Source organism: Syngnathus acus, chromosome 6 (genome assembly GCF_901709675.1).
Source record: "Syngnathus acus chromosome 6, fSynAcu1.2, whole genome shotgun sequence".
Taxonomy (NCBI): Eukaryota; Metazoa; Chordata; class Actinopteri; order Syngnathiformes; family Syngnathidae; genus Syngnathus; species Syngnathus acus.
Genome location: NC_051092.1, coordinates 13,864,991 through 13,889,936, shown reverse-complemented (window position 1 = coordinate 13,889,936; position 24,946 = coordinate 13,864,991). Strand labels below are relative to the sequence as shown.

General features: G+C 42.6%; 4 protein-coding genes across 6 annotated transcripts in view; 1 reads left to right on the top strand and 3 right to left on the bottom strand.

The window, feature by feature from the left end:
• Nucleotides 1-976: 976 nt before the first annotated feature.
• Nucleotides 977-8,786, bottom strand: clpxb (caseinolytic mitochondrial matrix peptidase chaperone subunit Xb). Of its 2 annotated transcripts, XM_037253587.1 has the most exons (15): nucleotides 8,391-8,785; nucleotides 7,844-7,921; nucleotides 6,922-7,082; nucleotides 6,732-6,846; nucleotides 6,140-6,294; nucleotides 5,890-6,049; nucleotides 5,525-5,566; nucleotides 4,612-4,788; nucleotides 4,323-4,487; nucleotides 4,074-4,162; nucleotides 3,735-3,899; nucleotides 3,352-3,651; nucleotides 3,187-3,279; nucleotides 2,847-2,953; nucleotides 977-2,255 (listed from the first exon to the last, which is right to left on the bottom strand). In XM_037253587.1, exons 2-15 carry the CDS (start codon nucleotides 7,896-7,898, stop codon nucleotides 2,165-2,167), a joined length of 1,875 nt encoding a protein of 624 aa, XP_037109482.1. In that variant the 5' UTR covers nucleotides 7,899-7,921; nucleotides 8,391-8,785; the 3' UTR covers nucleotides 977-2,164. The 2 variants fall into 2 exon arrangements, with proteins under 2 accessions (XP_037109482.1, XP_037109483.1); XM_037253588.1 differs by lacking the exon at nucleotides 5,525-5,566 and having other exon boundaries at nucleotides 2,121-2,255; nucleotides 8,391-8,786.
• A 2,988-nt stretch (nucleotides 8,787-11,774) lies between these two features.
• On the top strand, nucleotides 11,775-16,396 carry LOC119124027 (aromatase). Of its 2 annotated transcripts, none has more exons than XM_037253615.1 (10): nucleotides 11,775-11,977; nucleotides 12,292-12,432; nucleotides 13,204-13,354; nucleotides 13,420-13,574; nucleotides 13,990-14,166; nucleotides 14,240-14,282; nucleotides 14,478-14,592; nucleotides 14,829-14,991; nucleotides 15,072-15,313; nucleotides 15,382-16,396. In XM_037253615.1, the coding sequence occupies exons 2-10, from the start codon at nucleotides 12,300-12,302 to the stop codon at nucleotides 15,679-15,681; spliced, it is 1,479 nt and encodes a 492-aa protein (XP_037109510.1). In that variant the 5' UTR covers nucleotides 11,775-11,977; nucleotides 12,292-12,299; the 3' UTR covers nucleotides 15,682-16,396. The 2 variants fall into 2 exon arrangements, with proteins under 2 accessions (XP_037109510.1, XP_037109509.1); XM_037253614.1 differs by having other exon boundaries at nucleotides 11,776-11,977; nucleotides 14,240-14,354.
• On the bottom strand, nucleotides 16,109-23,015 carry ap4e1 (adaptor related protein complex 4 subunit epsilon 1). The gene is made up of 21 exons (XM_037253494.1): nucleotides 22,713-23,015; nucleotides 22,466-22,537; nucleotides 22,275-22,398; nucleotides 22,134-22,207; nucleotides 21,920-22,041; nucleotides 21,694-21,853; nucleotides 21,372-21,538; nucleotides 21,218-21,291; nucleotides 21,002-21,124; nucleotides 20,824-20,933; nucleotides 20,606-20,745; nucleotides 20,256-20,368; nucleotides 20,071-20,189; nucleotides 19,697-19,999; nucleotides 19,519-19,630; nucleotides 19,310-19,448; nucleotides 18,963-19,200; nucleotides 18,333-18,884; nucleotides 17,643-17,833; nucleotides 17,404-17,564; nucleotides 16,109-17,211 (listed from the first exon to the last, which is right to left on the bottom strand). Exons 1-21 carry the CDS (start codon nucleotides 22,851-22,853, stop codon nucleotides 17,051-17,053), a joined length of 3,396 nt encoding a protein of 1,131 aa, XP_037109389.1. The 5' UTR covers nucleotides 22,854-23,015; the 3' UTR covers nucleotides 16,109-17,050.
• A 192-nt stretch (nucleotides 23,016-23,207) lies between these two features.
• gnb5a (guanine nucleotide binding protein (G protein), beta 5a) overlaps nucleotides 23,208-24,946 on the bottom strand; it is a 6,229-nt gene continuing 4,490 nt past the window's right edge. Inside the window, exons 6-11 of the mRNA XM_037253695.1 lie at nucleotides 24,808-24,946; nucleotides 24,622-24,713; nucleotides 24,498-24,546; nucleotides 24,260-24,356; nucleotides 24,007-24,173; nucleotides 23,208-23,923 (exon numbers count right to left, since the gene is read on the bottom strand). The exon at nucleotides 24,808-24,946 is cut by the window's right edge and continues 5 nt beyond it. Of these exons, the coding sequence (XP_037109590.1) occupies nucleotides 23,912-23,923; nucleotides 24,007-24,173; nucleotides 24,260-24,356; nucleotides 24,498-24,546; nucleotides 24,622-24,713; nucleotides 24,808-24,946 (556 nt within the window). The 3' untranslated portion in view covers nucleotides 23,208-23,911. The remainder of the gene's footprint in view (nucleotides 23,924-24,006; nucleotides 24,174-24,259; nucleotides 24,357-24,497; nucleotides 24,547-24,621; nucleotides 24,714-24,807) is intronic.

Sequence of the window (24,946 nt, the reverse complement as noted above, 5' to 3'; positions counted from 1 at the left end):
CGCATTCCAACATGTTTTCCAAGATTCCCTCGTTAAGTGCACCTGCGTGAAAAGTTTTAGCTCCTGCAGAACGTGAAAATGACCAAAATCTTTTCACGCAGGTGTGTTTAACGAGGGTAACTTGGAAAACATATTGGAACGCGGCCCCTCGAGGACTGGAGGCCGACACCCCTGGTTTAAGTGAAAAGTGCCACACCCGCCTCACCCCCACTTTCTGATTGGCTGGTTGATCTGTGACGTCACACGGACACTCCTTTAGGTACACCGCCATTTTCAGGTGTACCTAATAACAGGCCACTTCATTAGGGAAAAATCATGGCCAAAGCTGAACTGAAAGTGAAAAGTGCCACACCCGCCCTCACCCCCACCTCCTGATTGGCTGGTTGATCTGTGACGTCACACGGACACTCCATTAGGTACGCCACCATTTTCAGGTGTACCTAATAACTTTATGCATTTTTTGTACGTGTCAAGAATGTGTATTTGACTACTTGCTCTTTATTTGGGGGGACACCAACACACATTACACAACGTAAAACACATATACATATTGTCATATAAAAAACAGTTGACCAAATGTCAAATTTTTGTTTTCATGCCCAAAAAAATAAAAACAATAAAACACCAGACAAGTTTTAACAGCTTTTAATGTTTATTAAAATAATAATAATAATAAAAGTAAATTTCAAACCAGCAATCTAATGTGAAATTGCAGTAGATATATTGGATAACAATATTTAGGCGTATATATGCATACACATTATTTTAAGTGTTATAAAATAAAGATTACCCAAAGAGAAGCTGCGCATTACCGACACCTAGTTGCTGAAGTCATATGAACTGAAAAAAGAACGAATCACTTTAGGAAGTGATTCGTTCACGCTCGTTCACTGAAAAGATCTGTTCTTTTGAACGAATCGTTCACTCACGAGCCAACACTAATGAGCGACCCACCACATATCAAACACACTGCTGGTTCAAATCTATCCAGATATAAATTTTATTTCATTTTTCAACAATTACATTGTTTGTGGGCTTCACAATGGTGTTCTGTAACAGATGACATTTTAGAAAGGAAAGGAAGCTTAAAAGCAGGGAGATCAGGTCTAGTTTAATGATGTCATAGCACATTTTAGGAATACAAGCAGCATGGTTCAGTCTTAATGAAAGACCACTCGATAGCAACAGAATATGACGACACTAAAAAGGTGCGTGAAAGACATAAAAGTAACTATAATAAAGTCTTTACGGTTGTCCTCTACATTTTGTTTCTGGAGATAATTCGCGTGATGGATAATCTTGAGAATGTAAAGAGAAATAAACACATAAAACTTTTAAATGTCAGACTTAAACCCTTTTTTGCTAAACAGCCTTCCGAAAGCAAGAGAAACACATGCATGTATATACAGTCTATTTCCTAAAAAGTGGACTGAACACCAAACATGAAGAACTAGTAACCATTGTGGCTGCTTAAAAGCTCCCCATCGCTTCTCACGGGCTGTTTGTTGAGCCGCTCGTGTTTCTTGATTTGTTCTTTTTTTTGTACGGTCATCAAAATAAGTTTCCACATTACTGCATTAAAGCAGTGCAGTACATTGACGACTCAATTGTACTAACAGTGCGGATGCCATTATGATAATGGTGCTAAAGAGACTATCATCAAAATATTGACATGGAATATCATGCCCTGTAATATAAGGCATAACTTGACATGCCCCTGCCCCCTCCATGCATCAGTTTTTGGGTGCCATCTATTTTGTTTCCCTTTTCCAGGGGCTGCTGGTCACAAGGAGGAAACAATATGACCTTGCTACAAACGTTCTCACGAATAAAAAATTTATTATCTTTATATAGATAAAATGTTAACAATCACCAGAGATTGAAATAATTGTATAAAGGTCCAACCTGCGAGTATGCTGCACGACACACGCTCGCCGGCACACGCGCACACACACTCACGCACACACACGCACAGACAGACAGACAGACAGACAGGACCCAAGGTTGTTACACTACTTGTTCAAGATAACATCCTCGGTCACAACCGCCTTCATTATCCCTAATAAAATGTCCCTATTTTGTTTGTGGGGCCTCCGGGAAAACCCGGAGTTGCTATCACAAAGGGCGGTAGCAAACTGTCTTTATGTGAAATGGATGACGTGGTTCAGTTGTTCGCAGCGTCCGCCTGTCGAGGCCAGTTCTCCTCCTCGATGCCTGAATCATAGTCCTCTTCTGCCTGCTCCTTGGCCGGAGTTCTGAAACACATGCGAGAAGCTCGTTTAGGTTTACGACAAAAAGCAGAAACACAAAGTCACGCCTGTGAATTAAAGTGCAAATATTTTGGGTTCAACGAGTCTAAAAATCGTTTTCTGATTATTGTGCTTGTGAAACGTTTGTCAGAGTACCTAAAGATATCCATCCATCCATCCATTTTCTGAACCGCTTAGTCCCCACGGGGGTCGCGGGAGTGCTGGAGCCTATCCCAGCCGTCATCGGGCAGTAGGCGGGGGACACCCTGAACCGGTTGCCAGCCGATCGCAGGGCACACAGAGACAAACAACCATTTGCACTCGCACTCACACCTAGGGACAATTTGGAGTCTTCAATCGGCCTACCAAGCATGTTTTTGGGATGTGGGAGGAAACCGGAGTGCCCGGAGAAAACCCACGCGGGCCCGGGGAGAACATGCAAACTCCACACAGGGAGGGCCGGGAGGTGGAATCGAACCCGCACCCTCCTAACTGTGAGGCGGGCGTGCTACCCAGTGCGCCACCGAGCCGCCTACCTAAAGATATATTATATAATATTTACGGTGAACACATTTGCTCATTGAAAGCGACGCTGACCTGATGTATCGGGGCTGGGTCTTCCCATGGACGACGTCTTTGTTCAACTCGACAGCCATGATGTCAGAATGAGGCACCTCAAACATTGGCTCCAGGAGAAGCTTTTCCTGTGGTGGATAATAAACAGCTTTTTTTTAAACTCAGGTTTAGACAATTACAGTAATGCATAGTGTATTTAATTAAAGAATGGCAGGTGCAGGTATTATTTTGTCCACTTGAAGGCGCTATTCTAACAATAGTTAGTTCTGCTTTGACACGAAGATTCATGGATTCGCCCCAAAAAATAAACGTGGAGAAAATAAAAGGAACCCAAAATGACAAACAAGTCAGACATACACACCATAATTGATCTGAGCCCACGAGCTCCAGTTTTTCTCTCCAGAGCCATGCGAGCGATGGCCTTCAAGGCATCTTGGGTCACATTGAGTTCGCACTGAAACCAAAAACAGTTCTTTTACGCTGGAAACATCTGCGATAATTATTCACAAAGCTGCTGCTCTCTTACTTTATCCATGCTGAAGAGCGCTTGGTACTGCGGCACCACAGCGTTGCGAGGCTCCGTCAGGATACGGACGAGTGTTTCTTCATCCAGGCTGTGGAGCGGAACCACCACGGGAAGACGGCCCACGAACTCTGGGATCATTCCAAATTCAATCAGGTCTCTGGCCTCCACGTGCTTCAGCAGCCTGTCCTTCTCCTCGATCTCGGCCACCGTGTCCGTCTCGCCGCTGGTGTTGGCCAGGTCGGCCGCGGCTGCCGCACGACGACCTTTGCCCAGATTGGAAGGGGTTCCGAAGCCTAAATACTGTAAGGAATGACAACTGTTAAAGCAAAAGCGTACGAAAAACAAACGCACCACATGTCTGTGGACACCCATGAACAAGTTACCTTCTCGTTCTTTCTTCTGCTTATGATTCTGTCAAGTCCGTTGAAGGCACCGGAGGCAACAAACAGGATGTTTGTTGTGTCCACCTGCACGGTCTCTCCTCTCAGCTTCCTGGAGTTTTTCTCAGGAACGTTCACAATCGTACCCTCTAAGAGTTTAAGCAACCCCTGCCAGGAAGACAAAAATACAAAGTCAGTCTTCATTTTAATTGGGTCGGCATGATTTTATTTTTATTTATTTTTTTTAAACATGTGCTTAACTTTCTTTATATAGTGTCTGGATAAGTTATATTTTACATTTAAGTACAACACATTTGTTATTATTGGAATACACATTCTGACCTGTTGGACTCCCTCTCCTCCCACATCCCTCAGTTGATGGATGCCCGGCACGCTGCCAATCTTGTCCACCTCATCCAGAAACACGATACCTGCATATAAAGACATCCAAGTTGGTCAATATATCAAAGTCAAAGCTCCAATCGTGTACCTTTTCCTGTAATAACTCAGAATTGTTTTTATCATTTATTTAATGACAGCTTCCATATTACTTGGTGCTCATCAGGTTGTTGTTAGCGAGTGGCCAACCACCTTGCTGCGCTTTCTCCACAGAGTAGTTGGCGTCTTGCAGCAGTTTGGCAATAACCGACTCGATGTCTTCTCCCACGTATCCGGCTTGAGTGAGAGTGGTGCAGTCGCATATCGCAAAGGGAACATCCAGGCAGCGAGCCAGCGTCTGCGCCAACAATGTTTTCCCTGTGAAAATATACAGCAGCACATTCACTGGAAGCCATTTTGCGTTTCCATTAATACAGCTTGTCTGCTTTGCGGTCAACAATCAGTGAGAGGCGAGCGGCGGAACATTGCGAGAATACGCTACCTGAGCCAGTTGGACCGAGAAGTATGATGTTGCTCTTCTCCAGTTTAATGTCGGTGTGTGTGGAGTCCAGGACCTCGCCGCCTCGTTTCTCTTGGGGCGCCTGCTGGCTGCTCTGCTGCTGCATGGAAGCTCCCAAAGCATTGCCGTGGGGGCTGATCCCTGCAATCTGCAGCAGCTCTGCAACCACAAAACAAAATGTGGTGGTTACATTTAAAGACAGATTTATTTTGTTTCTGAGAAGACATTTCGCAAATGACAAAAACAAATGCAAAGTTTTCCAAAATTGCAAAATGGGTCATTTCTTCATTTACTCAATGCAGGCAGTGATATGAAGTAGTCTAAAAATACACACGCCAGAGTCGGTGCCAGCGTGGATGTGTAATGCGAGCAGAGCAGGATTGTAAATAGCAAAGTACAGATGTGAATGTAGGTCATCTGGATACTTTATCTGATTGTGTGCCGATTAACTGGCACAGTTGTGATATCTTGTTGGGGGCAGGTCAGGCCACAAAGTATAATTTAACACTGTGAGAAGTAGACTGGTAGTATACGCTCACTTTTAAGTACAACTAGAACTGAAGGTTTGGTCGTGTCGCGACAATAACTCTAATAAACTCCATTCTTCATATTATTTACGTTACACTGTGCATTTTGCTGTGCCATTTCAAAGTTTGACTAACGATTGTATTTTTTTGCTGCCCTAAGAAGTAAATGTCTCCTAAAATAATGATTTATTTTCTTCAAAATCATTTTTCATTTATTGAGGAAATCGTTCTATCAATAGATGCTGTCAAACAAAACAAAATCAGGGCTGTAAAATTTTGGCATTTGTACAATACATGGCAGTTAAAAAAAGCTAAGCAATAAAAGCTATGTGATGGACAGAAATAGTGACGGCGGGCCGATCACTTACTTGTGAATCTGTATTCATCTTCGCGTCTTCTCATCTCTAGCTCTACAGAGGGAGGATCAAAGTGCTCACATCAATATTATCATGAGCACTACACGCCTCGGCAACGAGGTGCCTACAATGCGGTTCGGACTGTGTGATATCATTATTGAACAAATGCCAAATTATACAGCCAACGAGTGATGCAAAATGATGCAACCGTCGTAATCGTTTCCGTTTTTTACAAGTAGGCGACACTCGACTGCACTCGACACCCGTGATGCAAACGCCTTCACTTTCAATCTGCCTCTTATATTCCAGGTACAATTTGGTTCCTTAAAAATAAAGCTAGCAAAGGAAAGATAATCTTGCAAAAATGCAGTACTGACCCCGAGGTGTCAGGGAGGGTTGCTTTTCCACCTCCACTTGCTGGCGACTGCCGGCAGGGATGTTGTTGTAGATGCGCTTGTAGTGATTGTACACAGCCACGGCCAGCACCTTCTTAGCATAGGACTGGCCCACCACATACTTGTCGAGGTAAGCATATATCTGGAGGAGGTGGAATCAGCTTGAATGTAACATGCACTTGATATTGGGAATGGAATGGCACTAATTTCATTCATTTGCATTGTTTATTACCTTCTTGGGGGGAGGGGGTGGTTTCTGTGCAAAAGCCAGTTTGACAGCCTCTGCAGCAGACTCGGGCTCTTTGTTTAGTCCCTTCTTGGAGTCCGTCTCGGACAAGACCACAAAAAAGTGGTGGCATTTCTCACATTTGACAAATCGTGTTGATGCTTGAAAGAGACATCAAGACAGAGAATGATATACTGCTGGAACATTTTGAAAGTTTAAAAAAACAACAACAACAAATATTTCAATCGTGAATCAAACAGAAAATAGCAGTTACAAAATTATGGGCTCTTAAAAAGCACGCTTGAAGTCGTCAGCCATGTGGTTTGTTTACTCTGTGCTGGTATGCTTTGCGGTCAAACCTAGAAAATTCACGTGGTATATTTATCCTACTTGCGAGAAGTCTGGAATGCAGCAACAGGCCATTGTCACATATCAGAGTCTGAGTCTTGCATAAACGTTACAACACGGCTGTGCAGAAGTGGTGCAAGCCCACAATCCAATTTAGTGTATTCAAAACAAACGTCATGGTTATGGAATCATATTTTGCTAAACGCTCACTCCAGACTAGCCAGTTTATGCGACTTTCATGTTTACTCACAAACAAAGGTTTCCACATGCGTGCAGGGGTCTCCACATTTGGGGCAACGGAGCTGACTTCCTCCCTTACCAGATCCTCCAGAACCCGAGGCCCTCTTCGCCTCACTGATGCTTTTCTGTGTAAACGTGATGTCATGTTACCGTGCGTTACCACCATTTCCAGGAAACGAGAATAGGTTCCAAAAGATTACCTTAGCACCATCGTTCCCTGTGTCCTTTGTGCTGCCATCTTTGGAGGCAAAGCAAACGGCAGTCTCGGAAAACGATCTCACCCGCACACAGGGCTGTAGATGGGCGTCTCTGGAACCATGACGACTCAGAGAATAAAACTGCAAGCGGGAGCAGGACAATCCTAGAGTGGAGAGAGCAACGGACCCTTTGACTCGAAAAGACAAAAACTAAACTTCTCCCAAAAACTGTAAGAGCTTCTCTGGAATCATGACGACTGAGAATAAAACTGCAAGTGGGAGCAGGACAATCCTAGAGTGGAGAGAGCAACGGACCCTTTGACTCGAAATGACTAAAACTAAACCTCTCCCAAAAACTGTAAGAGCTATTAGAAAAAAGACAAGAATTTGTGATTTTCGTTTGTGGTTGTCACTGTTCAAAGTAACATGTTGGACAATATCTGAAAATGCACATTTATATTTTGGTCCATTTGACATTCATGCTGATTTAAAAAAAAAAAAAAAGACGCCATTACGTCAGTACTTCAATGGTTACAATATTTACTACACAAGTTAATATTTGGAGCTTTCTTTTTTTACTTTGACGTGAGTCTTATTATTCTAAAGCAACAATATTATTCTCTTTTGGCAACTCCAGTAACCTCTTGCCTTCGCTCAAAAGTAACACCAATGACGGTGCCTCAACGATTATGTAGCCATCGCGTTGTGGGTAACACGTCGTCAAAGTCACAATGATTCGGAATAATTTAAAATTACCTTGTGACATTTCATTACAATCGGTTCGCGTGTCAAACGCGTTACTTAAAAAAATCGATTGATGACATGCATGCTGATGACAAACTGTCATCTGATTGTTAGCTTGAGACCTACTTTCAGGCTACAATTTAGCAAAACAACAATGTCATGCAGCGTGAGCATTCCTTACCTCGATGAGCTGTATTTAGCAACAACCTTGCAGCCGAAGTACACGGACAAGACATTACTCCTCTTTTGTGTCAAAATCCTAAAAGCACATTTTAGAGCACAAATTGGTTATATAAGCAGTTTGCTGTCATCGGAGACGATGGCGTGCAAAGCTAAAGCATTTCATAACTACAGCGTCACGGTTAGCATTAGCACACCAGGTCATCGGCTAATCAAGACTGCAATTTAAGCTGTTTGTCAGTTCAACAATACACCGACTGACTGGGATATTGTTCTTAAATATATTCGTACACACACATCTAGAATAAAGAGGTAAAAAAAATGGAAATATAGGTTATGTGAGCATGGTAACTAGCATATGCTAGGCCTGGGGCCAGCGTCACAATCCCCCTCATCAAATGACTATCTAGGAAACGAAATATGGTAGAGTTACAACTTTGACAAAGAATATTTCTCTTGCTGTGGAATTTGGCAAAGAAAAAGTGTAACAAACAGAGCAGCAGCATTTAAAAAAAAATATATATATATATATTTCTGGTTCTACTCACGAGGAAAGACGAAACCAGCTGCAGTCTTGACAGCTCCCTTGCTTGGAGAGAAAGTGCTTGAATTCTCACGAGTTCAATGTGACAGGTCCGCCTGTTGACATACTAATATTGCACTGTCGTTTGTGTGAAGTAAAAAACGTCGGCTTTTTGGAGCCACTACTTCCCAGGTGTGATGATGTAAGAGAGGTTAGGAAGCAGGTCGGTTACCCCGACTACGACTGGCTAGCGTGATAGCTAACAAGCTCTCTCGCTGTCTTGCTTGCGCGTAGGAGTGATTTCGCTGAGTAATATATGGAGGATCACGTATCCAGTCTGTTTGAGATCTACAGTAGTTGCTCAACAGCAGAGGAGGAGGTACTCTTCTTCGAGAGAAGCCAAATTTGACATGTTTATTTTATGGAATGGTTTTGTTGCTTTGACGCTAGAGGGAGACAACGTCTAAGGTGACGACACTGCTTCAGTGCAACAACAAGCTCTGTCATTGGCCTGAACATCTGCCAATCATATACACCGTTCTGGCCCCCTTACGTCAGAGGGATCGTCTATGGGGAAAAAAAGAAGCCAATGTTCAAAAGGTTAATAATCTCATTCAGACTTCTGGACGGCGGTCATTTTTTTGTAATGCATTACCTATGTGTGAGACAGTGTATGAACAGAATTCTGAATTAATTAATTACTAACTAACCCCAACCCTAGGCTCAACCCTAGCTCTAAACCCTAGCCCTAACCCTAACCTTACCGTCAGGCCTAAACTTTAGGGAGGTGTATGGTTTTATGGGGCAGCACATGAGCAACTGTGTTGCAAATATTTCCATGATAAAATGTTTAACGTCCCACTGGGATTTGAACACAGGTCGCATGGGTAAGAGAGGAGGTGGAGCAGTTGGTGGGCTGGTGCAGAGACAATAGCCTGATCCTGAATGTGGAGAAGACGAAGGAGATCATCGTCGACTTCAGGAAGAACCAGCCTCACCACGCTCCACTGATCATCGACAGCTCAGCTGTGGAGGTGGTCAGCAGCACTAAATTCCTGGGGGCCCACATCACAGACGACCTCACCTGGACTGTGAACACCACAACACTGGTCAAGAGGGCACAGAAGCGCTTGTACTTCCTGCGGAGGATGAGGAGAGCCCACCTGCCCCCACCCATCATTAGGACGTTCTACCGAAGCACCATAGAGAGCATTCTGACAAGCTGTCTCTCGGTGTGGTGTGGAGGTTGCAGCGCCTCCGATTGGAAGAACCTGAGGAGAGTGGTGAGGACAGCAGAGAGGATCATCGGGGCTCCTCTCCCCTCCATTCAGGACTTGTCATCCCAGCGCTGCGTGTCCCGAGCCCGTAATATTATCAGTGACCCATCACACCCCCACCATGGACTGTTCTCCCTGCTGCCCTCTGGGAAGAGGTTTCGCAGCATCCGCTGCAGGTCCACCAGGTTCTGCAATAGTTTTTTCCCTGCTGTCGTCAGACTGTTGAACATTCAAACTTAGCATTCCTCTGCACACTTGTAAATACTGTTTTTGTCTCCTGCACTGTTTACATACATTATCACTGCTGCACTTTGTACTTTATACTTATCTTATTTCATATTTTTATATAGAATGTCACTTTTTAACCAGCCGCAATATCACTACTTTGTTGAAAGCCGTATGCAACGAAATTTCGTTTTGTGTACACCCAGTGTTGACAAAATGACAATAAAGTTTGTCTAAGTCTAAGTCTAAGAGTCCAGAGCACTAACCACTACTCTATGTAACCCTTGCATGCGCTGCATGGAAGGTACATATATGGTTTAATGGAGCAGCTCACAAGCGACAGGATGTAGGAGGAAATCGGAGTGCCCGGAGAAAACCAACGCAGGCACGGGGAGAACATGCAAACTCCAAACAGGGAGGGCCGGAATCGGACCCTAACCTGTGAGGCGGACGTGCTAACCAGTACTCCACTGTGCTGCCCAAATCAGCAATTGTTTTTCCATTTTCAGCATCTGCTTCCAAACACAATATCCAATGAGCAAAACAGACACAAACCTTACTGTAGCCTATTAACTTCCATTTGGTGCAACGTGGAATATATCAAACTATACCTTTAATAAATTTCATTTGCTTGCTCTTCAGTATTTAACAAGATTTGTATAAAAGACTATCCCAGAGCATTCCAACCAGTGCCGGCTCTACGCAGGGGCAAGAGGGGGCAACGCCCCCTCAAACAGATGTCCTGCCCCCTCGAATCAAACTTTTAGAAGTGAAAAATCCGCTGATAGAAAGACACGTTAATCAGCCCCCTCTCTTCTCTCATGTCGGTGCAGTGTGTGTCCTCACACAGCCTGCTGTCAGGACTCCGTGCCCCTCCGTAAACATCCAATCACTGTGAGTATGCAAATGAGGCAAGACGCAGCCAGAGAGTGTCAAGTTACAGTCAGCGCGGTAGGAGTCGGAAGATGCAGTAAAAACTCCACCAAACTCGTCGTAATGACCCGTGATATACATAACTAATGATTAACGACAACTCAAATAATAGTTAATATAACATTCATATTATATGTTCCCTCCCCTGAGAGATTGCCACTTTATTGTGGTCAGAGGGTTTGCGTGCCTCAGTGACCCTAAGAGCAATACCAGCAGAAGCTTTAATCTTCAGGTGGGACACCCAAGCTGGACAGGTCTTACTGTAGAGGCCTGACAGAGTGCTATCCACTTCTCCAGGCTGAGATCTGGACACACAGCTAACAACTGCCGTGAAGAAAACACTAACAGTGTTAAAAATGTGTAAAAAAAAAAGAAAAAAAAAAGAACATGACCCCTTCACATTTCTGACTGCCCCCTCTTATGTGCATTCCTAGAACCGGCCCTGATTCCAACTATTCATTCAGTCTACCTCAACAAGCAGAGGAAGACTTTGGGCCAACTTGGCAACCTTGGGAAGCATTACAATATATTGATCAAGAGCAAGTGTTCATGGCCACCGAGCATGAATGATGTCTCCAAAATCCACAATAATTCTCTCCTTCATTCATCTGCTTAACATATTCAGCTATTATTTTCTGTCCTCCCTACACAGCGTCAGCAGCATGGACTGAATTATTACTCATTATTTGCCTTTATTCTCTTTCTGGAACAGTTAAATCCTCGCTCCCTTTGACACAGGTCAGTCTGACCCAGCTAATTAAGTTCCCCTGAAAAGCCTCCTCACGCTAACGATTTGGGAAGCAGGCTTTCTTTCTTCCTTTCAAACAACACTCAATGTGCAGCAAGGACACATGAAGACGAGTTCAAGCACTTCGCTTTTTCATCCTTATTAATAAAAGCATTTCAGTGGCGGGGCGGGTTCTTTGTGAGATTGTTTGTGGTTCAGATGTGCTCTGAGGGGGCAGTAGTACTTGGGAAGCCAAAGTGCTCGTGTTTCTAGGCAACCAAGACGAACTTCAAGGCCTTTAAAAAAATAAAATAAAGGATTTAGAAACTCTTAAACCTCAGTGATTTGTGTTGCTAGAGTAAGGAGCTCGTCTTATAAAACTAACGAAGGAAGCACTCCATCCTCTCAGACAGCACTCCAACCTGACAGCAACATCAGTGGAGCACAAAGGTGAGAAAGGCGACTTCCATAAGAATTGTTTTATAAATTTGATTACATTAAAAGAGAAAAAATACAAAATAGGGTTGATTTGAACCAATTTAACAAAATGTATAACTAAGAATTTGTTTTTGTTTTTAAGAATTATCTTGTAACAAAGTTAGAATTTTAAATTGTAACTATTAAAATGGGATTTTTTTTCTGATATGTGATTTTATACAGAACCAAAAAAAAAACAGATAAGGGCATCATTGTGACATTAGATGACAGTGTTTGTGTTAAAATATGAATCATAGCTGTTTGATCCTTTGTGTTCAAAACATTAGGCACAATCATGTCACTGCTGGAGGTGCTCACCATCGGCCACACGGTGCCTTACCCATTGTCGGACACTGTTGCTTTACTGCTTTTTCTGTTGTTACTGGTTCTCACCGCCTGGGAATGGACACACTGGTCAAACATACCAGGTAATGTATGTGCACTTTGACATAAGGCATGTTTGTGTAACATTCATAGCGGGACATTAATTAAAAAAAAAATCATAAAACACACTTTCGAAATAATAAAAACAAATGTAGACGTTATATTGAGAGAAACAGATAACACAAAAAATATTGTACTATGTTGCAGTAATCCCTTACCATTTTTTCACAATTAAAAAAAGTTTACTTTGAAGTTAACACATCAACAATCATGCTCAAAGATGCAGATTATAAAAGAGTTGTCACTTACTCCCAACATAAAAAGCAGAATCAAAAAGGATTTTCACATTTGACAACCTTCCAACCAGCTCAGTGGCCTAGTGGTAGAGTGTCCGCCCTGAGACTGGAAGGTTGTGGGTTCAAACCCCGGCCGGGTCATACCAAAGACTATAAAAATGGGACCCATTGCCTCCCTGCTTGGCACTCAGCATTAAGGGTTGGAATTGGGGGGTTTGATCACCAACTGATTCCCGAGCGCGGCACCGCTGCTGCTCACTGCTCCCCTCTCCCCCAGGGGATGGATTAAAATCACACGGGGATGGGTTAAATGCAGAGGACAAATTTCACCACACCCAGGTGTGTGTGTGACGATCATTGGGACTTTAATTAATTAATTTTCAGTCAAACTAATCTGAGCTGAAATACTTTACATTCTTCTTACAAATTTACACCACGTCAAACTAAAGTGTCTAGTGGTTGACAGTGGAATTACACCCAAAATAAAATTGAGACATTATTTCCCTTTTCTTCCGTCAGGTCCGTCTTTTATGGCAGGACTCGGTCCGGTTCTTTCCTATGCTCGGTTTATCTGGACGGGCATTGGAACGGCGAGCAACTACTATAACAACAAATACGGCAGCATTGTACGGGTGTGGATTGACAGTGAGGAGACCCTCATTATCAGCAGGCAAGTCCCAATGATGTCCAAAAAAAAAGTACACGATTGTGCAATCACTCAAAGTTCTCTTCCAGGTCCTCTGCGGTTTATCATGTCCTGAGGAGCGATCACTACGTGGCCCGATTTGGGAGTAGAAACGGCTTGGCGTGTATTGGGATGGAAAGGAGGGGAATCATTTTTAACAGCGATGTGGAACTCTGGAAAAAAGTCAGGAGTTATTTTTTGAAAGGTAAGGAATTCTTTGTCCGTTTGTGTGTTAGATAGATTGCGTTATTTTCTTTTGTGAGGTGACGCTCAATTACTGAGGCAAAGCATGTTTTAAATTCAGCCAAAAATCTGGTGACTGTGTTGAAATGGAAAAATAATATAGATAACTGAAAAGAATGGAAAGAATTAAATAGTTTGTGAATCATGATTAATTGACTACATTGCCTTCTGGTATGCACGACTTGGCCACTGGGAGGCAGTATAATGTAGTCATGAGGGGGGGGGGGAAGAGAAGACTTTCAAAACTACTGTAAAGTTGTCTAATTGTTTAAATTCAAAATTATTTTTCATTCTGTGTCAGCACATAAAATAAAATCTAAGCACATGGACATATCCCATTTAACATGTCTAAGCTTTTACATGTTATGAATTGACAGCCCTGTCAGGACCAGGACTTACGAGGACAGCATCAATATGTATGAATTCCACAGCAGAACATTTGGATCACCTCCAGGACATGACAGACCGGTCGGGACACGTGGATGCTCTCAATCTGCTTAGAGCCATCGTGGTGGACATCGCTAACAAACTGTTCCTCAGGGTGCCACTCAATGGTCAGATGAGATTTTTTTTTTTATAGAGCTGATTGTCAAAGCTCCAATCCAAATGTTCTTCCCTGTATTTCAGAGACGGACTTGCTGCTGAAAATCCATAACTATTTCAAGACTTGGCAAGCGGTTCTAATCAAGCCGAATATATTCTTCAAAATTGGATGGCTGTGCAATAAACATAAAAAAGCAGCGTATGATGCAATCACACAATACAAACAAACAAATGTTCCAACCCATTGATTAGCCATATGTGGTACATAAGAGCAGACTATTCTTAGGCACTTGATTATTGTGTTGCTTTTTTCTATCACCAGCCAGGAGCTTCAAGACGCAATGGAGATGCTTCTTGATTTCAAAAGAAAGACCATTCGAGAATCCGAGAAGCTGGATGACGAGCTTGACTTTGCAACTGAGCTTATTTTTGCTCAGGTGACTTGTTCATTTGTCAGTGGCAATGCTGTCATTAGGCCTGCACTCTTTCAATTTCCATTCATTCCTTTTGCCCAAGGTCAGCTGGGATAGGTTGTAGCTCACCAAAATCCCAAACATCTTACATAAATAATTGGAAGGATAGCAGACATTACAGTAGTGGAGTACTGGTGTTTTTTTTATCCTGTTAAAAAAACAACAACAACACACTAACCCAATCTGATGTGACTGAACAGAACCACGGTGAGCTGTCTGGCGACGACGTGAGGCAGTGCGTGCTGGAGATGGTGATTGCTGCTCCTGACACTCTTTCTATAAGCCTCTTCTTCATGCTGATGCTGCTCAAACAGAACCCAGACACCGAGCACAGCCTGGTAGAGGAGATGGACGCCGTCATCAGTACGTTGAAAAATTTGATCAGTCTTCAGTAGGGACTTACAGTTACTGTGTGGCCTCACATTTTATCATTGCTGTTGCAGGTGAAAGTGGAGCAGAAAATGTGGATTACGAGCATCTAAAGGTGCTGGAGATTTTCATCAATGAGTCACTGAGGTATCACCCGGTGGTTGACTTCACCATGCGCAAAGCTCTGGAAGATGACATAATTGAAGGCATCAGTGTTAAAAAAGGAACAAACATCATTCTCAACACTGGTCTCATGCATAAGACGGAATTTTTTCCAAAACCCAAAGAGTTCAATCTCCACAATTTTGATAAAACGGTACGTCCGGCCACACTCTTAAAAAAAACCCTCAAGGTTCAACCTTATCATGATGTCTCTCTTTGCAGGTTCCCAAACGTTTCTTCCAGCCGTTCGGATGCGGGCCTCGCTCCTGCGTGGGCAAGCACATCGCCATGGTGATGATGAAGGCCGTCCTGGTGACTCTCCTGTCTCGTTTCAGCGTGTGTCCGCGCCAAGGTTGCACCGTCAACAGCATCAGGCAGACCAACGACCTGTCGCAGCAGCCGGTGGAAGATGAGCACAGCCTGACCATGCGCTTCATCCCGAGAACAACGCAACGTGCTTATGCTTTCCACACCGACACCGTCGGTTCAGATTACTTACTTGCATTGTCTGAAAAAAAGTGATTTGAAGGGCATATTGGCAAAATTTGCAATCATAGGCTTTTACAAACAAATGGTACGGTCTGTAAAAGGGAACAATAGTAAACCGCATCACCTACTATACCTGTTGTTTTAAGTTGTAATAACAGCATTCACCACTAGATGGCAGACCTCACTTAGCAGCACATGTTCATCTTTAGAGACAAAAGGTGAAGAGGTGATTGTCAGCCATGACTGATTTTGTGTCATTTCAGACTATATGACTAGACTAACAATGCAGCTTACTTGTCGTAGTGAGAAAAATGAAGCCACTGGCGGCCATCTTGCGTCGCCCCTTGCTAAGTGCACCTAACTTGAATACATTGATTGCTCCGCAGCATTTTTACATTAGTTTTGGTCTCTACGGCAAAAATGTCAGGATATGGCATACAGTCAAATGATGACATTAGTATCATGTTGGACATGATGAATTTATTGAAAGTTAGTCTATTTGCATCAATCTGAACTACCACTTCCTTCTGCACCACAGGCACAAATCAAACTTGGCTTTAAGACATAAGGCTTTGGGTTTATGTTTTGCTTTGGACACTTCAAAAGCAACAACAGAATCAAATAATATTTTCCCTCTGTTTGTACTAAATTAAAAAGGCTGACTGGATCTGGCACGATGCAAATGAACAAAACACTAAAGTTTCTTTTCATTATGAATTAAACTAATCTAAAAAACAAATTCAGCGAGCATATAAAAGCAATAAATAAGTTTCTTCAACACTGCTTGAATACAAAAATATAAGAATTGCTATCATCAACGTCTCACCCAAATAAAAGCCACAAAAGGTGAGTGCATAGATTAAAAGAAGACATGACAAATGGAAAATAAACTCATAATACAAAGTCATCATCACTAGATTTAAGACATAACATTTGAATCAGTTTGTCACAACTTCAGTAGTGATGTGCTCCACTGAACAAATTGAGTGTTGGATTTTCCTTCAAAAACTGCAGCACATTTTAAGACGCACTGCTAGCAAACAATACTCCAGCATTTTTAATAAACGCTAACAATACAAGCAAGTGATTTCTTTCCTTTTCAAGTATTCAGCATTGATGGACTCATCCTTTTTTTGTTATTCTGATTGTTCAATTCTTTTTAATCCAGATCTTCTTCGAAAAATTTTATCTGTAAAGATTCAAATTGAAGATGTACGTACGACGCTCCATACCTCCATAAATATTGGAATTAAAAGATTCTCATTTCTGTATATTAAGAAAGAGTACCGAATGTTTTGTCCAGTGACTTTAAGGTGGATGTGATGGCGATATCAGCCATGAAATACTCCCTTTTTGTTCTATGCTGCTTTCCTCTGGTGCAGAGCTGATGCAGCTCAGTAGCTCAAAGTTCCTGTAAAGCTCTCTGACAGTGATAGAGCAGGCAGTCGGGCAGGTCTGGGATTGGAGAACGCAACCACACGGCTAGTGTGCCGCTATGCACCCGACAGTGCATCAAACATGGTTGGTCACGGAGGACTTGGCAAGCTGCAATTCCTTCTATTCCTGCAGGGAGCACAAAAAAGAAGGTGGGGGGTTACTGGAAGCAAAACTGACTCATCGATTTAAGAATATTGTTAGTACACAAAAAGCTGGTTTGGGTGCCTGCCCACCCATCAAATCAAGTGAAAGATTAGAGAGAGAAATATTTTCATATATATTGTAAGTTACAAACTGTGCTAAACTGATGTTTTTTACCTATGATGGCCACCACATGAAGACGAAGTTTCCTCTCCAGCACATCAAGTGTCGCTCTCAGAGGATCCTGGACGTCGGGAACGAGCGCCAGGTTCTGCTTTGTATCATGCGAGAAGGCAAGCCACATTGTGCCGTACTCCTCGGTGGACAGTGCCAAAGGCCTGAGCACAAAACGAATGAGTCAGACTAAAATCAGCAGCAAATAATCCAATGATTGCGCATGGTAGCAAACATTTCACCTGATGAAGGAGGAAAGCGGCAGATTGTATGAGAAATGGGTTGTCTCAGGAGTCCCGTCAGACAGGTGGAAAGAAACCTGGCCGGATACTTGAAGATGAACAGAAGGCCTCTTGGCAGTAACGGAGTGCTGACACACTTCCACCTGATGGCACCTCAACTCTTCAACTGGACTTTCGGAGATACTAGACACCTTTGAGGACGCAATGCAATAAAAAATAAAAAAAGACATCAGATTAGGAGAGGTAAACAAAATATTTCTTGAAAGCTGTTCCAGTCTTACAAGAGCTCCTCCTAGTGTACGTCGGGAGCAGAATAATGCACAAATATTATTTTCACTCAACTACTATAAGTGACTCAGTAGTCAATTTTTTGCTGAAGATAAAGAATATATGTCTGTGAGGATTGTTATTTTGTCTGCCGACGTATATTGCTGCACCGTTTTGTGTTCAAATATCTCTTCCTTAATAACATTACCACATAAATGCTATTTGTTGGCACACCTATTGCTTTTCCAAATATGTGTTAGCATTAAGCTAGTGGACTTGAGCTATAGTTATTTCTGTCTAGTGTAAGGATTGAAATTGCTTCTTCACAGAGAATGTTCACGCTTCAAGAACAATAGTAGCCGTCTTGAATATAACAGTTCAATCATCAATGTTGGAACGTATCAAGGAGAGCTAATTATTTACCTCAACATCATCTGAAGCCAACTGCACAAGTAAGTGTTGCACATCAGAGTTGGAGGAGTTGCAAATCAAAACAAGCAATACCAAAGCGTCGTCTTTGAGCACATGGCAGGCGGAGAGATCCACGCCGTGGCTAGAACACAGAGGAGTGACTTTGGAATGCGTCACTCCAATGCAGTCAGCAGGGAGATATGAAGTGAGACACAAGTCTTTCATTCCTGCTGGTTCATCCGTCTCAACAGATCCAGTAGCGTTTAGACCGTTGTCCTCGCTGAGACTGGGGTCAGGTCCCTGCACGTCGCACTCGGTCACCTCTTCGTCGAAGGTACCGTTGGTAGCGGCGGGGCCTTGACAACTTTCAGTCATTTCTTTAGATGATGTTAAGAACAGCTCAGGCTCCGTGTTGGAGTCCAGCAGGATGTTACACAGCAGGTTATCGACGCTGCTGGGAGTAGAAATGATGGAATCGGATGTCTGCTTGCTGATCTCTGAGGACGAGACCTGATCTTTAGACTTTCTCTTCAACCTCTGGGGTTTTAGGTCAGACTTTCCCATCTGTTTGGAGATACAGTCATGATTGAAAAGAAGGGCTGAACAATGAAAGGGATTAAGGTTCCGTGTTTCTCATCTCACCGAGGACAAAGACGATTGGGAGCCCAGGCCGACAAACAGCGAAGATGCCAGCTGCTGTTTTTCTAGATCCACGGCTGGCGCTGGGTTCTGCAAGATGCCAATTTCATCGATCTGGCCGGCTGGATGGACCGGACTGGGCATTTCGACCTTGGCAGGTTCTTCTACAGACTCCCTCTGGGCCAGGTAGCCCTCTCTTCCCCACACCCGTTTCACTTTATCCAACTTTAGAGTTGTGGTACTGATACAGTATATTTGAGATATATAAGAATGAATTAAAATCAGAATTTCAAATCATTAGAGTGAGTTAAAAAAAACATTTTGAACAAAGAGAACCTGCGTTTACATACCCTGCTTTGTGTGAGGGGTCGGTACTGTCACCCGACAGACCGGAGCTCACTGAGGGCAAGGTGGGAGACTGCCGGTCGTCTAAACCGCACAAGGGCATTCCGATAGGCAGAGACAGGCCGTAGGGCTCCAAGCTTAAAGCTGAGAAAGGAACCAAAACAAACTGATTCGGACGCTGTCACAGTCCATATATTTTAAAGTTTTACGATACCTTTTGCCTGAGCAAGCTCTTCCTGACGTTGATGCGGAGACTTGTAAGGAGCAGCGCCAGCAGCCAGCGCTTCGGACACATATTCATCCAAAAACGATAACGATGAATCGACCTGGCAACCCAGAAAATGTTGGTTCTTAATAACTAATCATTGAAAGGCGCACGACAACTATGTTACCTCCAGAGGCTCCATGAAGGCATCTCGAGGTAGCACCCGGGCCCACAACTCAGGATTCAAGTGAAGGTTCTGCAGTTCCTGGGCCCTTTGTCTCAGCACCGTGTCCATGGAGCTGCTATACGTTTCGGAAACTCCCCGAAGCTTGGACATAGCTGCCTCGCTCTCACGAAGCTTCGTCAATGCCAAGAGGACCCAGCTCTTCGTTTCACTGCTGGCCTGTTTCAATTCTAAAAGCTTGGCCAGTAGTCTCACAACGGTAGCGGGTTCCAGATCTTCTCTCAAATGAGAATATTCGCCAAGGACCTGAAAAATAAACACAAGTATGTTACGATTTAGCATTTCAAACTTAGCTGTGACTCATACATGGCACTCACCCAGCTGATGACCTGGAGAAAGCGCTGAGGCAACTTCCCAGGCTCTTCCTGGAGCAGAGACACATAGGAATCCACTGCCAAAAGCCTCAACATCTGGTCTTGCTCCCCGCCCTCACACCCTGGACCATTTGAAGAAAAAAAACATTTAATAAGATGAAATACAAAGAAAAAAAAAAAGGTCTTACCCTCTGAGATCAGTTTAAGGAAGTTGTTGGGGATGTCAGGCTGCATCAAGTCTCCACCCAGTGAGAAGACCGAGGTCATTGTGTCAATGAACCACTTGTTGTCAGGTGAATATGTGGAATGTTTCATAGGAAATCAATTCCAGATACATTTTTTCTCAGATTTCTGTAGTCCCTCATATAAGAAGACTGATTCATCTTTTGTGCTTAATTTAAAATAAGAGATTTGCAATATAAGTTTGTATCGGATTATTTCATCAATCGGTAGAAAAATAGATAAAATAATCAATTCTAAAAATATTCGATAGCGTCAGTCCTAATTTTTTGCTTCCATCCACAACATGAAAGGATATTTTTCGGCCACTTCCGCCACCTTCCCTACCAGGTCAATGGTCGTGTAATCGTCTTGACTGGTGCGCAGAAACCCCAGCATTTTCTCCACAATGACAGTAACATTCTTGCCATTTGTGATCCTAAAGAGCAACTCCAGTGTCTGTTTGCCGACAAGATGCGAGACATTAGGAGAATGGATAACGTAGAAAATCCACACTTGAACCAGCATTTGTCTCACCTCACGCTTGATGATGAGGTCAGGATGATCCAGGCATTCAATGATGGTCATCTGATGTTGCAAGGCCAGTTTAGGATCCTGCTGAACCACGTAGGTGAGCGCTTTTAAGCCTGTAGAATCAAAACATTAGGTAGAAAGACTTACAAAAAAAACACTCCAGGTTAACTTTTGTTCTTACCTATATATTTCAGGTTAATCTTTGGCGACAGAATAAAGTTGCCGATACATTTTGCAGCTTTTTCCAGGAGTTCACTTTTGGGATGAATTGTGTAAATACATTTCACACATTCGTATAATATAGCTAGAGAAAGATACACGAGGAGATAAAAGTGAAATTAAAAAGTACATGAAGCAGCATTTATAAACTCATTATTTATCATTTCAAATGTGTCACCATAAGTGATGTTGTGGTTCATTTCAGCTCTTCGTAAGGACTCGTCGAGAACTTCGTATATAATCTCACTTGTACTGTGACGGACACAAAAAAAAAAGAAATGGAGTCAAAGCAGAACGTTGGCTAACCAAATCCTTTGAGATCGATTGATTACCTTGAGTCACCTTTCCCAAGTAAGGACAGAATCCTGAGTAGCTGAATTTGAAGCCAAGGAGCAGGAACACTATGATAGTTGTAATCCATTGGCAGTTTTCCACCCACCACTTGCTTTAATATGGTGACAAAACTGCCTGTCAAGTCCTTGTAACCTTCCGGGTGTTCCTAAATGAAAACAAAACAAAGGAAAAGGAGAACAGATGTTCAATATATCAAACTGTGTGTATTTTGTTTGAAGATAAAACGCAGCCAATTTACCATTTATCATGTCACACAGCTCATAGTAAAGTTTTAGTGTCTTGAATACAGAAAGAAAATACCTTGATCATCTGTAAGTAGATGTGCAGTGAGGCCGTCATAACACCGGGATCCTTGTCACACAAAGCTCTGCGAAACTTGTTATGGATGTGTTGAACTTGATTGGGTGCGATTAGGTAAAATTTGTACAGTGCCAGGACTGCTTTTCGTCGAATGATTTCTCTGTGAAAAGGTCATGTTGGGTCAGTGGAAGCATAAATGACAAACCTTAAAATAAATATTTCTTACTTGGGGTGAGTGAGTTTCTCTTCCACTAGCGGGAGGATTGCAGGTATCATATCTTTGGGGAACAATTGGCTGACGATAGTTAGAGCCATGCATACTTCGATGAGGTTTGTGCTCTGGAGATCCTAAATGCATAAAAAGCACGGACATGACTACTTCTATATTAAAGAAGTCAAGTCGTTATTTAAAAAATAAATAAAAATAAAACACAACTAACCTTTAAGACGGTGTTTACAAGGAGGAGGAGAAGCTCATGACTTTCATTCAGAAACAAGGCTACAGAAAGGTATCCTGGTAATGACAGACCAAATATTTTAAAGATTGAGAAATAACTTTTTCCCCCTTTAAATACACATACCAACTCTCTTCTCCAATGCAGTGCCCTGTTGAGCCAACTTGATGGCATGAATGTAGCAGAAGGAAGCCTCATAGCCCAACATTTCACAGTAGATGGCTCGCACCATGAGCTCCTTCATCTGCCTCTGATGACATGACACCAAAATTCAACATTGCACTCGAATTGTTAATGTGCAAGGAAAGCAAACAAACCATAGATGTGTTCGGGGATGACGCTTGAGCTTTGATTGCAGTCAATTCTTGTTGAATCAGTTTCTCTTCCTCCTGAACAGAACGAAAATAATGACAAGGACTCAAGACTTTCAGACTCTCGTCAATTTATTCATCACTGAGTGAACTACAGTATTAAGTCCCACTGGATACTACACGAGAGTATGTTATAGTCTTATACTTGACGAACTGTATTATAGTTTGTAGCTTTGGCAAAAAATTAACTCACATGCTTGGACGTTAGCTCTGTGATTCCTCTGATGAGGCTTCCAAGTTTGGAGGTGGAGGACAGTTTGGCAGCCCCCGGTTGAGAGTCGAAAGACAGCAAGCTTGGCAAAGCTGTCAGGGTTTTCTCCACTACGTCGCTCATTTTGGCCCGCTAGGAGCTGTCTTGCTTTCTAAACGACGCGCTGACCAGGTCCCCTATGCATCCCCGCCACTTTGTGACACATAGGCGGAGAATCGTCTCAGTTAATTGTTTTAGAAAAGCATAAGCAAAATGCGAAGACCGCGGGCAGCCATTGTTGTGATTCTGTTAGGTCACTTCCGCTTTCTTTTCTTGAAAACTTTATTGACAGTAAGCAGTTAACAAGTCATACATCAGTGATATTCAAACGCAATTTATTATGTTGATAATACCTGATAAACAGTCAATTATATAGCTGTACACTAAACTACAATAAACTTACAGTTAATATGAAATTACAGCCATTGGACAACTGCATGGAAATGATTGCATTCCATTTATTAGCATTCTAGTGTAGACCACATACGTGACTGGATATGCACATTGAGCCTCGGTAGTTTACATTTGTGGAAACATGGCAAATAAAATTATGGTAATGAAGAAAAAATTATTAGTCATAACTTCTCTTTTTAATGTGCTTTTTTCAAAGGTATTGGCAGTTTAGCTTTCATGAATGATGCTTTTAATGGGGACAGGTGTATGGACATAAATGAGCTTTCTTGCACGTCTATGATACTGTACTCTATTCATCAGCATTACATCTACCAATCAAATCTTTATTTTTGTGCAAAATAATTAATAATATACAAACAATGCCCTTTATGTGGCACATACAACACATTACTTTATTGTGTCACTTCTATCCTAGATTTCTATTCACTAGTGTTTTTGTTTTGTTTTGTTTTTTTCCATCAAATACATTTCACATATTTTACTGCCATCTTAGATCCTTCTGTGCGTTTTTTATCCAATCATACTTGAATAGAACCATGTCATTTGGATTAATTGTAGTGATATGTGAATCTAACCTGGCTGTGAGACTAAAGTACAAACAATGCTTTTGATATGTACAACCACAAAGCGAGTGTCCATTTCTGTGATTGTACGTTAGCAAACAGAAAGGTCTTTGTGTCCGTGGGGCTTCTGTTCAGTCTGACTTCATTTCATCTGCGTCCGAGTCCTCAAGCCCAGATCTGAAACCAAGAACGGCACCCATTAAAAAAGATATTTGGAGAAACGGCAACACAAACATACACGACGAGAATCCATGTGTTACCCGAAGAGTGTGATCCCAGGAGCCCGTGCAGAAAGCCGTCCCATCTGGGGACACCCGCAACGTACTGACACGGTTCTCGTGTCCAAACAGAATAGACACCCGTGTCCCTTTGAGAACATCCCAGACGTTAATGGTGTAGTCGTTGTAGCCGCCGAAAAGGAGTCGGCCTATTGGGGAGACGCACACAAATAGTTTCATCTTCACGAGGTATTTGCTGTGTATAAGCAAAATATAATTACAAAACAAATCTTACCACTAAGAGAGAAATCAACGCTGGACACACCGAATATGATGCTCTCTTTGGAATAGATGGCTACTTCTCTGTCTGCTCTCAAGTCATACAGGCGGCACTGTAACAAAAGTATCAATCTTTGATGCCGATGCCAAATTGAGAAATTGAGAAGCCGGCCATGTTTAACACTCATATCGAGGATTCGTCATTCCTCACTACTTTGCTGCTTTTTCATCTAAGATACTTTACTAATACTTACTGTGGCATCATCTGAGCCAGATGCGAATGCATCTCCGCTGGGATAGTAACTGTTTGGAGAGCCAGCAAGAGAGAATTATTCATATAATATATAATATAATCGTTATAATCATCCTGTGACTCACCGCACACTATTGATATCAGATTCGTGAGTTTCAAAAGATTGGATGCACTGTCCTGAGCGCATGTCCCACACGTTGGCCTTCTTATCGCAGCCCTACGAAAACAATAGTACGAAATAATTGAATAAATAAAAATATCAGTAACTAGATGAGCCACAACTATCCCATGGCATAGCGATAATCCCTCACCCCTGAGACAAATGTGTTGCCGGTCTCTGAGGGCGCCAGATCCAAACAGAGCACATCTGCCGCGTGGCCATGGAAACTCTGCAATAACTGTCCGCTCTCGACATCCCACAAGGCACACGTCCCATCCCCGCTGGAAGTC